The sequence below is a fragment of the Clarias gariepinus genome, chromosome 22 (assembly GCF_024256425.1).
Source record: "Clarias gariepinus isolate MV-2021 ecotype Netherlands chromosome 22, CGAR_prim_01v2, whole genome shotgun sequence".
Classification (NCBI taxonomy): Eukaryota; Metazoa; Chordata; class Actinopteri; order Siluriformes; family Clariidae; genus Clarias; species Clarias gariepinus.
Genome location: NC_071121.1, coordinates 6,940,928 through 6,953,098, shown reverse-complemented (window position 1 = coordinate 6,953,098; position 12,171 = coordinate 6,940,928). Strand labels below are relative to the sequence as shown.

The window sequence follows — 12,171 nt, the reverse complement described above, 5'->3', positions numbered from 1 at the left end:
TTTAACCACCATTGCTTTTTTCATTTTGTATATCGGACTGAGCGAGATATATATTCCCATGTAATTTTCAGTACCTCCTTTATCCTGCTTAGGGTTGTGGTGGACGTGGAGCCTTTCCAGCAACCATTGGCTGGAGGGCAGGAACACACTCCAGTCTACTGCAGATAAGTTTAACAGCTTAAGTAATTCAACAATGTTTGACTTCATCTTAATTCTGCATGTCTTAATTCAGCACACTGTCAAATAAAATCAGCTTTGGGGATTCTGAAGGGATTCTAAAATATCTAATTACACATTTTATTATATACAATCTTAAAACTCAGTAAAACCTGTAAGGTTTTTCATAACACTTCTTATAAGAGGTTAAGTCTCCAGGATTGTGGTTTAGACACTTTAGACAAAACTGTAATCTAGGGAGAGACACGGAGACAGAGCTGGAATGGTGCGAGGAAGCCAGGCTCTGGGGAAAAAACACTCAGACAGGAGCATGAGGATGTGGGTAAGCCAAGGATTATGCCTTTTTTCGGTAGAGAGAATTGGTGGTGTGAAAGACACCAAGGAAAACACTGTGTCCAGAGATTACAATGAAAAAAAAAAAGAGAGGAGGCCAGGCTGATCATTTTAGACTGCAGGATCATCCAACAAGGGCTGCAGTTTGGGAATTGGCCTGACCTTGTCCTCTTGCCATCACAATTTGGCCCTTGTCAATCACTCAAATCTTTATGCTTGCCAATTTTTTTTATGATATATTGAAAATGTCTGAGCTACTGTGAGTAGTATCAAAGTAACTCCAACAAAGTAACTGGCTCAAAGTAACCCCAAATCTTTAGCTCTTGTGGGATGTTCCCAGGCTGCATTGGTCAGGACCTACCATAAGTGATTCAAGGAAGGAAAACCGGTGAACTGGCGACAGGGTCATGGGTGGCCAAGGCTCACTGATGCACATGGGAGTGAAGGCTGGCCCGTGTAGTCCGATCCAGTAGAAGACCTACTGTAGGCCAAATTAAGGAAAAGGTTACTGCTGGTTCTGATAGAAAGGTGTCAGAACACGTAGGTCATTACTGTTTTGGTGGCAAACGGGGACCTACTCAATATTAGGTAGACTAATAATAGTGCGATGTAACTTTGTGAAAGAACTGTAAATGGAGCACATAATTCAGTGTGATGCATTTTAAAGAAGAACTGTTTTTCCCACTAGGATTCTCCTGCTTTCCCATCGCTTGTAATCTGCACATTTGGCTGATGTGTGGCAAGACCAGCTGGAAGTGCTCACATCAGTGGGATGAGGAGAGGAAGAATGATTATTTGATTCTTTTATTTTTTATTTTCTTTGCAGTTCCCATGAATGTGTGCTGCCACTATCTTAATTTCCGTGTAATCAGCAAAAACCGCCTGTCTTGTGTTTTGAAATTTTAGCCTTGGGGATGAATGTGTGATCTGTTCTTTTATTCTTTTTAATGAGTAGCTTATGTCACAGTCTTCTGATTATAAAGCCGACGGCACTAAAAATAATTTGCAGTTCTTTCTACTAATATTTATTTAGATGTTACTTTTGTCTGGAATGTACATCTAAAATTGATAACTTGTTAAACTGGAAACAATAGGATTAACAATGGAAAAATAATTGTACAAAATTGATGCATCACAATATACTATAAAGAAAGAACATGGGTTTAAGTCCTGCCTTCAGAGCCATGTTTGTGGAGTTTTCTCCCTGTGCTTGGTAGATTTCTTCCATGACGATAAAGCAACCACTGTGAAATATTATGATATATTATAAAAATAGAATAGAATGTTCTATTAACATGACAGATTTGCTTAGTGCATACTGATTCTTCTTCTTCTTCTTTTTTTTTACTGATTTCATATGTAGAAGATAATACATTCAGTTGGCAAATGCTAAAAATAATTTAAACCAGATGGCTACGTGTATTGCAACTCATATTGCAAGTGTTTTCTCTCACAGATATTAGCTGTGGAAAGTATGTTTTACAGCTCATTTCTGTATCTTCCACTTTCACACAAGGATGTTAAGATGCTGAAATGGTCTAGTTGACTTTTAAGCACTCGCCAAATTCTGGCTATGCAATAGCATTAATAAGGGTTTCCATGTGGCACAACAGAAAATCATTTAGCTATTTGTTGGGAGACTGTGATTTGTGGTTTGAATCCATTGCCAGGTGTCTAGAGAGCAAACTGGCAGTGCTTTCCGGGTGTAAGCGATGGCATATTCTCTGTCTCTTGTCAGTCAGAGTGACACTAAGATTGTAAGCCTGGATGGGGTGCCAAGCCATTGCAGGGCACAAAGAAACAAATACAATCATACATTATGGGCTATGTGAAACATTCATGTCTTTGGGCTGTGTGAGGAAACCGGAGTAACCGGAGGCAATTTGAAAATGTCATAGCTGGTCTCACCTTTCTCAGGGGAAGCATGTTTTAGTTTACCCTCCCTGGCTAGTAGTTGTCAGTTGGGAAGATCAGACTAAGAATACATTTGGCATTTCATAATCTAGAGTCTGTAGTTAAGGGCCTTGCTAAAAGGCCCAACGTTGTCGCTATGGCGGTTTGAACCTGGGATTTTTCAAACTGTAGTCTAAGTCGTCTCATATAGTCTCCCGTAGTCTCATCTACAGTAAGTAGGCTGAGGAGGTCAAATCCTAGAACATCTTAGTATCTCACACAAAACCTGGACCATTAGGGTTCTAGTTTATTCCTCTGCAACCCTTTAAGGTTGTAAGTAGATCGCTACAACAGAAGGAGAAAGTTCCAAGCACACACCTTGGAAAAGTAACAATCCTGAATGATCCCATTGTTATACCAGCTTGGTACATTAACTACATTCAAGATCACAAGAACTAGGTTCATGATCTTAACATATTTTATGAAGAAAGAGCATCTTTGATAACGATGTGAGCATTAAAGCTCCTGTCAGCTTTTATTTTCATAAAGTTTCTAATAGCTTCTGTGATAAATATGTTTTTCTTTAACTTTTTCTTTCTAAATGGCTACTGTATTTGTTTTTTATAGCATTTTTTTCCTGGTGGATTTGAGGTGTACATGGCTAAATCTGGTAGAGGTGCCGTCTGGTCTATAAATGTACCAATCAGATTTGGCCATCTGTTTACTCAGCTTTACTCAAGTGAAGCTAAAGTGATTTCTTTCCTGCTCCTGTAGCCTCATTGTAAGCATTAGCAGAGTGTGTGAGATTGTAATCATACCATTATTGTAAAAAAGCTCTATTATTACCCAATTAAGACACACAAGAACAGGTTAGAAAAGACAGTGTTCTTTTACATTTGTATGATAAAATCATTTAACATTATAAGCACACATACCAGATAGAAAGAAATTGACTTGCAAAGTTTTACAGCTTAAATGGAAGATTTTTTAGTAGACAGCACTTTATGGTAACGTACTCTGCTAACCTGTGTAGAAGTCCTACTTAATTTCGCTGCTTTGCTTTATCACCTTGCAGTTTGAAATGTCTGCCAAATACACCAAACATACCATGAAATATTCACAAAACTATCTAATAATCTAAATAAGACAACAGTATCATGGAAACCGCGTCGTTTCTACTGTTTCTTTTCTTTCTTTTCTTGATCAAAATGCCAGCAAAGCAATATATATATATATATATACACATTTTAGAACCAAGACTTGAATCTGACCTGGAAGCTCATATATTATACATTACAGTATTTTTTTGTATTCTATATGATACCTTTTTTTTTTTTTTAATCAGAACCAGCATTAACCATTTCAGCAATTAGATCAACTACAGATCTTATATTGGATCAGATTACACGGGCCAGCCTTCACTCCCCACGTGCATCAGTGAGCCTTGGCTGCCCATGACCCACTTTTTGGTAGGTCTTGACCTCCAAAAACAGCCCACAAGAGCTGCAGTATTGGAGTTTGAATGACCCAGTAGTCTAGCCATCACAATTTTGCCCATATCAAATTCACTTAAATCCTTACAGTTGCCTATTCTATTCTGCCATCCAAAACATCAACAGCAATGTCTAAAATATCTCAGCCACTTCCAAACGCCACTGTAACGACATATTGTAACTACACAGTAGCTACTGTGACAAGAGCCAAATCGTGATGGATTCATGACTGGAACAAAGCAACTCCAAAAACAGCAGCACATGCGGGATGTTCCTGGTCTACAGTGGTCAGGACCTACCAAAAGTGATCCATGAAAGAAAATGAACAGTGAACCAGCAAAAGGGGCCATGGAGAGCCGAGGCTTACTTATACTCATGGGGAGTGAAAGCTGGACCGCACACTGTAGTCTGATCCGATAGCAGGGCTGCTGTAGCTTGAATTGTTTCAGTATCCATAAAAATGCCTACAAAAAATGTATATAAAAATGTATACACACTTCGACATGAAAAAAGTATGCCTCTAGCATCATCGATGGTTCGACTATAGACAACTTTAGAGGAAGAATACTACACGCTATATTGGTGAAATATGCGTACATTTTTGGGCCCCTCTGTATATTTATTATAAGCTCATAACTGTATCCTATATGTGTTGAATGGTTTAACATAATTTCCCTTTTTATTAAACGATACAGAGAGCCAATGTATGTGTGATGGGGTTGAAGCCATGAGATCACTTTTATAAGGACATCAATATTTATATCGGTGATATAGGTAATCGGTTTAAGAACCTTGTCGCATTTGCAGTGACATTTTCCTATAGGGGACGGGTTGAGCCAAATAAATGCAGCAGCTTGCAACAGTTTTTAAAAACATTTTTCTTTCTATGACCTGTGGTAGCTTTTAGTTATAATGAAATCATAGCGAATTATATTTATGTTTTGAATCTATAAATGGTAAATGCGTTTTTTAAAGACAGATCTCTACTATAACAAAGATTATCTTAAAACCATTGGAGACTGTGTGGCCAGATTGAGCTAGGACTGTTTTTATTATTATTTGTGGGTTTTATGTTTTACATTTAGTATTCGTATTTAGTCATAACTTTTTGTGAAAGCGAATTGGAATACATGCGTGACTCAAATAGACTCAAGCTTTTGTCAAAAAATGATTTATAACAGTACAGTCCATTTCTTTGGCTGTTTGCAAACACATAGTAGAAACATGTGCATAGGAATTATGAATGAGCAATATGATCCTGAGACAGTCTGATTCCTGAGACGCACAGTAAGATAGCTCTACAGCAGAGAGTGCCTGAACGATTCCTTCTTTATAAATCCCAAGAGCAAGGCCTTCTTATCCAATGGCTCTTACAGAAAGCTCTGCCATGCATCTGTTCTAAAACAAAGTATATCTACTGTATACACCCAAGAGCATACTGTATGTAATGCATTTCTATAAAGGAGCTTTAAATAAAATGCTTCATGTGTAAAATAGATGACAGTAACCGTAATGTTACCATTGCATTTGACTTCAACAACTTTTGAAATAGTGCAGAACAGTAGGAACGATTTGCTAATTATTTACTCATAATCTGAAATACCATTCACGATAAATCTGTATCTCTGAGCTGCCATTTTACTGCAATAAAGGTTTCTTTCTCATGACTGTTTTGAGTATAAACTTGCGCAAACATCTGGCAGCCTTATTTAACAGCAATTAAAAAAAAAAATCCCACCAAAAGTTACATTTCACAGAGTCTGTTCCATTAGATTTTAAGCTTGACATTTTATGGGAACTAAAACTCTAGATATGTTTGTGTGTGTGTTTGCATGTGTGCGAAAGTTCCTTATCATTTTACGGCCTTTTTCTTGGCAGCTTTTTCCATCTTCATTGTATTATTAGTCTTCTCCTTTTCCAACCGCTTCTTCTCTTTTTTCTTCTCCATTTTCGCCTCCTTGTACCTCCACACAGGTGGCTCCAGGTGACCTTTACACATCTTACTCTTCTTCTCCTTCTTCGGGGTCGGGTCAGGCGTTTTGGTTACTTTGATTACCGGGACGCAGCTGGTGGGGAAGACGCTGTTGCGGCGTGTTATGCTGCGTGGGACCATCCTGCGTATGCTGCTGGAAGCCAGGGAGAACATACTGCCCTTATGGACCTCAGAGTCCGAGTGGAATGAACTTAGGGACGTATGCGATCTGGAGGTGATAGTGGAGGAGGATGAGAAGATGAAGCCATTTCTGTGGTGTAACGCGTGGCTCTGGTCTGGGTTCTGCTGCATCAGGCCAAGCTCTGGTGGGCTGGTCGGACAGAGCGGACGGCAACCTGTGATCACCAGAGGACTGCGGACGCTCGTGGTGATGCGCACCATGTGATCCAGGACGCCGTTGTCCTGGGGATCGTGTGGAAAACTGAAAGCGAACGTGGACTTCAAACAGCTGGTGACCTTCTGCCCTGTGCTTTTTGTGCTTGTGGCTTTCCTCACCAGCTCTTTAAGGTCTGGCCACTCGGGGACGTAGGTTTCACAGAACTGCTCCGCGCGGGGTCGGCTGGACAGTCGTCTCAGCCTTGTAAAAGTTTCAAAGTGTCCTGTTTTTAGTGCCCATTCAGTTACATCCTTCCTTCGTGTGGCATCTACTGAATTCATATCTGCACCTGGAATAGAGACAGACAGGAAAGAGACGTTAGACAGAGTCACAAGTTCAGGCAAAGCTCATGCTTTATTTTACAGTGACTCTCACAGTCTCATTCTGAGAATCCTAGTCTGAATCATTTCGGGGTATCTTATCACAGAGCTAATGGAACATATTTTATTTCATAATAATGATAATAACCTGAATAATTTGAATAACTGGTTTACATTGTGTCTACAGTGCAGTAGATTCAGGTTTTCTGCATTAAAGTTAATGTAAAGTCTGTTGTTGTATGTATATATTTATATGTATTTATTTTTTTAAGGTTTTTTTTTTAGTACATTATAATGACTAATCTGCTTCCTATCCTCTTCTCTAATGTCTCATTTAATGCCATGGAAACTGTAGCACTAAAATTTGAAACTACATTTCATTCCAATATCTGTATGAATTCAGTAGATGCCACACGAAAAGTTATAGATAATACACTGCCCGGCCGAAAATAAAGAAAAAGAAAAAGTTGTTTGTGAGAAGGATGACTTTTTACTGGAACATACAAATCATATTAGAAGTTCAACCAGTTATTTTTTATTCATATCTTGGTCTAGTTATGAGTCATACATATACAGACAAGCAAGACAACCTCATTGCACCCCCTTCTGGCCTCTTATTGAAGCACATCATTGAAATAGAAATAAAAACATGATGTGCAGATGATGAGATACTATTTATTTATTACTTTTAGTGCAAACACTATAAGATGCTTATTTAACTGTACTGTGTTACATCGTATTGTCAGAGTCGCATAAAGTGTGAAACAAACCTTCTGGCTAGATGAAGATAAAAATAAAAATAATATTAAAATCGTTAGTTTTAACCGCATTACCATACATTAATACATTAAAAAAAAAGTTTTGGGGTCTAAACTAAACTCTGTATATCAACTCCCTTGACTGCGTTCCTAGCCTGAAATAGCTTAGTGTCAATAAACTGCTGCCTTCGTTGAACTGGCTCGAAATAGGACAGTCTGGTGTGAAGAAGGACTTTAAAGTGCTGATCAGTCCACACATTGTTAATCCAGTCGTCTTTGAGATGACTCTGAGATTAGTAAAAGGGATCAGAAATGTCCTTAGATCTGACTTTTAATCCTGTTTGTGGTTGCATCATCATCATCATCATCATCATCATCATCATCATCATCAGACAGCACCATGCTCATACACTAAGATTCTTTTATCTCCCTGCCAGGATGATTCAAGCACCAATCATCCTACACCACATGTTTTTAGACTGTGTGGCGCTGACATAAAAAGAAATGGACTCCTTTCCAAAAATCTTAAACAAATGTCTTGTAAACCAACTTATATTTTATTGGACCACCGTTTGCTTTAATTACAGCCGTGGCATCTTTTTGATAAGCTCATGCAATGGCACAACATTTATTTCCATGTTGATGATGGGAGACTCAGATTCTGATTGGAGTAAAGGCGTCAACTCTAAAATAAACACCTGGATTAAATAAACAAATATTTAAGAGCCTGCCATTAGATTATTACTGCATTGATTAATATGTGGATAATAATAACAACACAGATGTGATCAAAGTGAAAGGCGTTTTTTTTTTTTTGGCCTGGTAGTGTATATTCTATAACCAAGGAATAAAGCACAACAGGTGTTGTAAGGATTTACCATCCAGATGTGGATTCTATTTCTATAAAAGTAACTTCTAAGGTGTTACATTTCCCTTATACTACAGTCATTTTTCAACAAGTACAGGTTTTTTTAAATTTACAAATGAATGACATGCTTTCTAACAATTATTATTTAATAATGGCTGAAAATATAAATATTTTTGCTAGCATTATTTTATCTCTTGAAGTTAATAAGCCAAAATATACAGCTTGATGTTATCAAGAAACCAGGAATTCCTCTGTCCTGTCCAGTTGGCACTGAGGCACACTGATAATGGAGACTCCTTCCCATAAATGTTAAACAAATGTCTTGTAAACCAAAATCTGTTTATTATTACTCTGTGAAAGTATGTAGACCATCACACCTGCCCCTATACACGAGTTGAAGGGAATATTAGGAATTGAATAGGATTTTTATTCTTGGCTTGATAGCTACTGAGATGAATGAAGGAGAACCATCTCCTAGGTTGGGACTACTAAAGAAGGAGAAAATGGGGTTAAAAGGAATTACCAGCCATGAGCAGTGAGGACACACAATCGGTGTTGCCCTGTAAGGCTGCTTTAATGAGAGCAGTGAAGCCTCTGTGGTCTCTGAGCTCGACGTCCACACCGGAATAGTAGTTCAGAATATAGGTTAGGATAATCACAAAGCCTGCAGATTACAGAATAATGGGTCGAACAGATGTTTTTGTTGTGGGTTTATGTCATGCATTTATTTATTTATTTATTTATTTAAGTGAAACCACTTAAATGAGTTCTTACCCGCTTGTGCTGCGATCATGAGTGCTGTGTTTCCATCATTATCTTGATGATTAATATCCAAAAACGGACACTCTTTCAGGCCGTACACAATATCTACGAAGCCTTTGGAAACCGCCACCATAAGACCGTTCTGTCAAATAATAAATCATTTTTTTATAAATAATAAAAAAAATGCATAAACAACATCAAATCACTATACTCATCTTTAAAGTCTTATAACTGTGATAGACATTCGCAGACATCACCAGATTAACATTAAAAAAGGCAGATGATTTCCTACCCTGCCATTGATGTCCAGCTCCATGACTTGGTCCTGCGTCACGCCACGCTCCAGCACTTCGCACAGTGATAAGGCCTGATTCCTAGCACACGCCTGATACAGAGTGTTGACCGTACCCTCCATATTGTTCTCCAGCTCACAGTCAGGGAGGACAGAGTCATCTGAAAGTATGCTCCCGGAGTCTGAGTCATGCCAAGAATCAGACTCAGAGTCATCCTCATCTGGACCAAATCCCAGAACTGGATCCTCATGCACGAGGACGTTAACTTTAGCCATCTGGGTCCTGTGACTTAATGATTATTCTGGATAGAATTTAGCTGTGAGTAATGGATCACATGCAGAGCAGGAACTCCATCGCTGTTCATTTTCCAGCTGCAGCCAGCCCAGACTCCTGCAATGATAATGCTGGAATTGCCAGTCATTCTATAGATCGATCATAAATCACATACAGTAGCTATGAATGTGAGTGAAGCTTTAAAAAAATTATTATTTTTTAACAAGCTTTGCATACTCCCAACACTGCTAGTGACTAAGATGGTGTTGTAACAGATGTGAACCTAATAAAACCATAAGTAAACAAGATGTTCCTTAGAACATTTAATGATTATTCTGGATAGAATTTAGTTAAACTTATTTTGATAAAAAAAAAATAACAACAACCAGGGTGATTAAACAGAGCACCACAGATTTGACAAACACTTTTGATCTTTCAAACTAATGATGTTGGACCTTCTGCTCCCATCAAGGGGGCGCCACAACATACCACGTTTTGCACACAGCTTGGCGTAGGTTTTCACGCCGGATGCCCTTCCTTACTCAAACCCCTCATTTTTATCTGGGCTTGGAACCGGCACTGCATCTAGCGGCTGGGGTTTGGACACTGGGTGGGAACTGACACCGGGCCTTCCGCATGGCGGGCAAGAAACCTACCACTGAGCCACCAATCCCCAATAATAATAATCATCATCATCATAATAATAATAATCTATTAAAAGACTGATCTTTACCACCAGCTTCATATGCAAGGACTAGAAGATGCTGATCAAACCCAAAGCAGGAGAATTAATGAAAAATGTTTGCTCACGACACATTAATTCCATTATCTGCCCCGAGCTAACATGTTATTCATCAGAGCAAGTTTATCGTGAATCGGCTTTGCCAACTCAGCATCTGGCCTCACTGAGGAACCTCTACTAGTGGTGATAACGCATTGCAGTTGCGGCAGGATGATGTAGAGGGGTGCTGCGACGGGGCAGACAGCACGTAAAGATGGCAAAACAGTGCGTTTCATTTACATAAACAATCTGTTCTAGCAGAGCCAAATGTGTCTCAGTTTCGTTCCAACAACTGATTTATTCAGCTGGCAGCACAAACGCACAGCACAGCTCTGAGACACATTAGACAGGCCTTTCCACCTTCTGTGCTCCTCATGCAGAATGCTAAAACTGTAGAATGTGTGGAAATACAGGATAACCATCATACCATGAACGCTTTATCCTTTATACGGTGGCGCGGGGGCTTGGAGGCTATCCCGGGGGACTTAGAGCACGAGGCGGGGTACACCCTGGATGGGGTGCCACTACAGCGCAGGGCACACACACTCATTCACACACTGAGGGGGATTTGGGAACGCCAATTAGCCTAATCTGCATGTCTTCGGACTGTGGAGGAAACCCACCAAGCATGGGGAGAACATGCAAACTCCATGCACACAGAGACGGGAATCGAACCCAGATCCTGGAGTGCAAGGCGTGCCAGGCGTACCACTCAGCATTTGTCAGCACCAGTATACTGGTGTATCATCTGCACCTGTCTTTCACTGGTTCATGCCGCAGTTTAGATGGTTTTTAGGATTGAATGATTCATAGGTTACTGTGTGGCTTAATAAACAAAAACATTCCTCTTGCTAAAATGTGACCCAAAAGGTCCTTTAGGAAGCCCGGCGAACCATGTGTTAAAAAATACAAGAATATCTGGCTCTTTGAAAACAAAATATGAAAAAATGAGGGGGCTCAAAACTTTTGCACAGTACTGTATACAGTATTTTTTTTTTTCCAAAACTCGATTTTATAACCAGATGTTTTCTGAATCCTACAGTAGGTACAGATTTCTTTTTTTCAATTTAGTAGATCTACAGTATACAGGGTTCTATTACAAAACACATTATGGCCCAAGTTGACATTATTTAAAACATCATTTAGCTATTTTTTTCTTCTTTCTAGTATCACGCTTTGGATTAGCCTCCTAATCAATAATAAGTTCGATAATTATTGCCTGTGGGATACAACATAATAACTAAATTAGAAAAATATATTTAATCTTCACTTGCTTTAAAATAAGTTATACTCTGTCTCTCTTTGCTCCTTTGTCTTTACCTGCAAACAAAGACAGCTTGTCTTCTGCTTCCTTACCATTACTCGTTAGGACAGGCAGATGTCTCTGGTGCAGTCACACTTCCCTCCTGTGCTGCCTTGCTCCTCCTGACAAAACGTGGACGATTCTTGCCATTTACCGGCCTTGCACACACACACACACACACACACACACACACACACACACACACACACACACACACACACACACAATTTTTTTTTTCTATTCCTACTACAGTTTTAAATCAGTCAGGTCACTGAGCTGAAGTTCCTTCCTAAACCTTTACATAGATGCTGTGTTAAGTCAGGCAACATGCTTCTGCTCATCCTGATTATAAGAGATTTGGGGATTAGTTGTCAGAAACAGAAACAGGCTTTCCCCCTTCTTCTGCGGTTAAAGTGCAGTCGAGAGTCTACAGGATGGTTTTTCCATCTTCTTTGGCCTAAGGTTTCTAATTTCCCCATCTTTCACTGGTTTTACAGCTTTATTTTTTTTTTCCATAGTAGCACAGAGTGTAAGAAGCCAAGTGCAAT

General features: G+C 39.2%; 1 protein-coding gene across 2 annotated transcripts; it reads right to left on the bottom strand.

Annotated features, from left to right (window-relative positions):
• Positions 1-5,367: 5,367 nt before the first annotated feature.
• On the bottom strand, positions 5,368-11,742 carry ankrd33aa (ankyrin repeat domain 33Aa). 2 transcript variants are annotated; one of them, XM_053483191.1, is made up of 5 exons: positions 11,677-11,742; positions 9,266-9,656; positions 8,986-9,115; positions 8,735-8,875; positions 5,368-6,554 (listed from the first exon to the last, which is right to left on the bottom strand). In XM_053483191.1, the coding sequence occupies exons 2-5, from the start codon at positions 9,539-9,541 to the stop codon at positions 5,749-5,751; spliced, it is 1,353 nt and encodes a 450-aa protein (XP_053339166.1). In that variant the 5' UTR covers positions 9,542-9,656; positions 11,677-11,742; the 3' UTR covers positions 5,368-5,748. The 2 variants fall into 2 exon arrangements, with proteins under 2 accessions (XP_053339166.1, XP_053339167.1); XM_053483192.1 differs by having other exon boundaries at positions 11,641-11,724.
• Between the last annotated feature and the right edge of the window lie 429 nt (positions 11,743-12,171).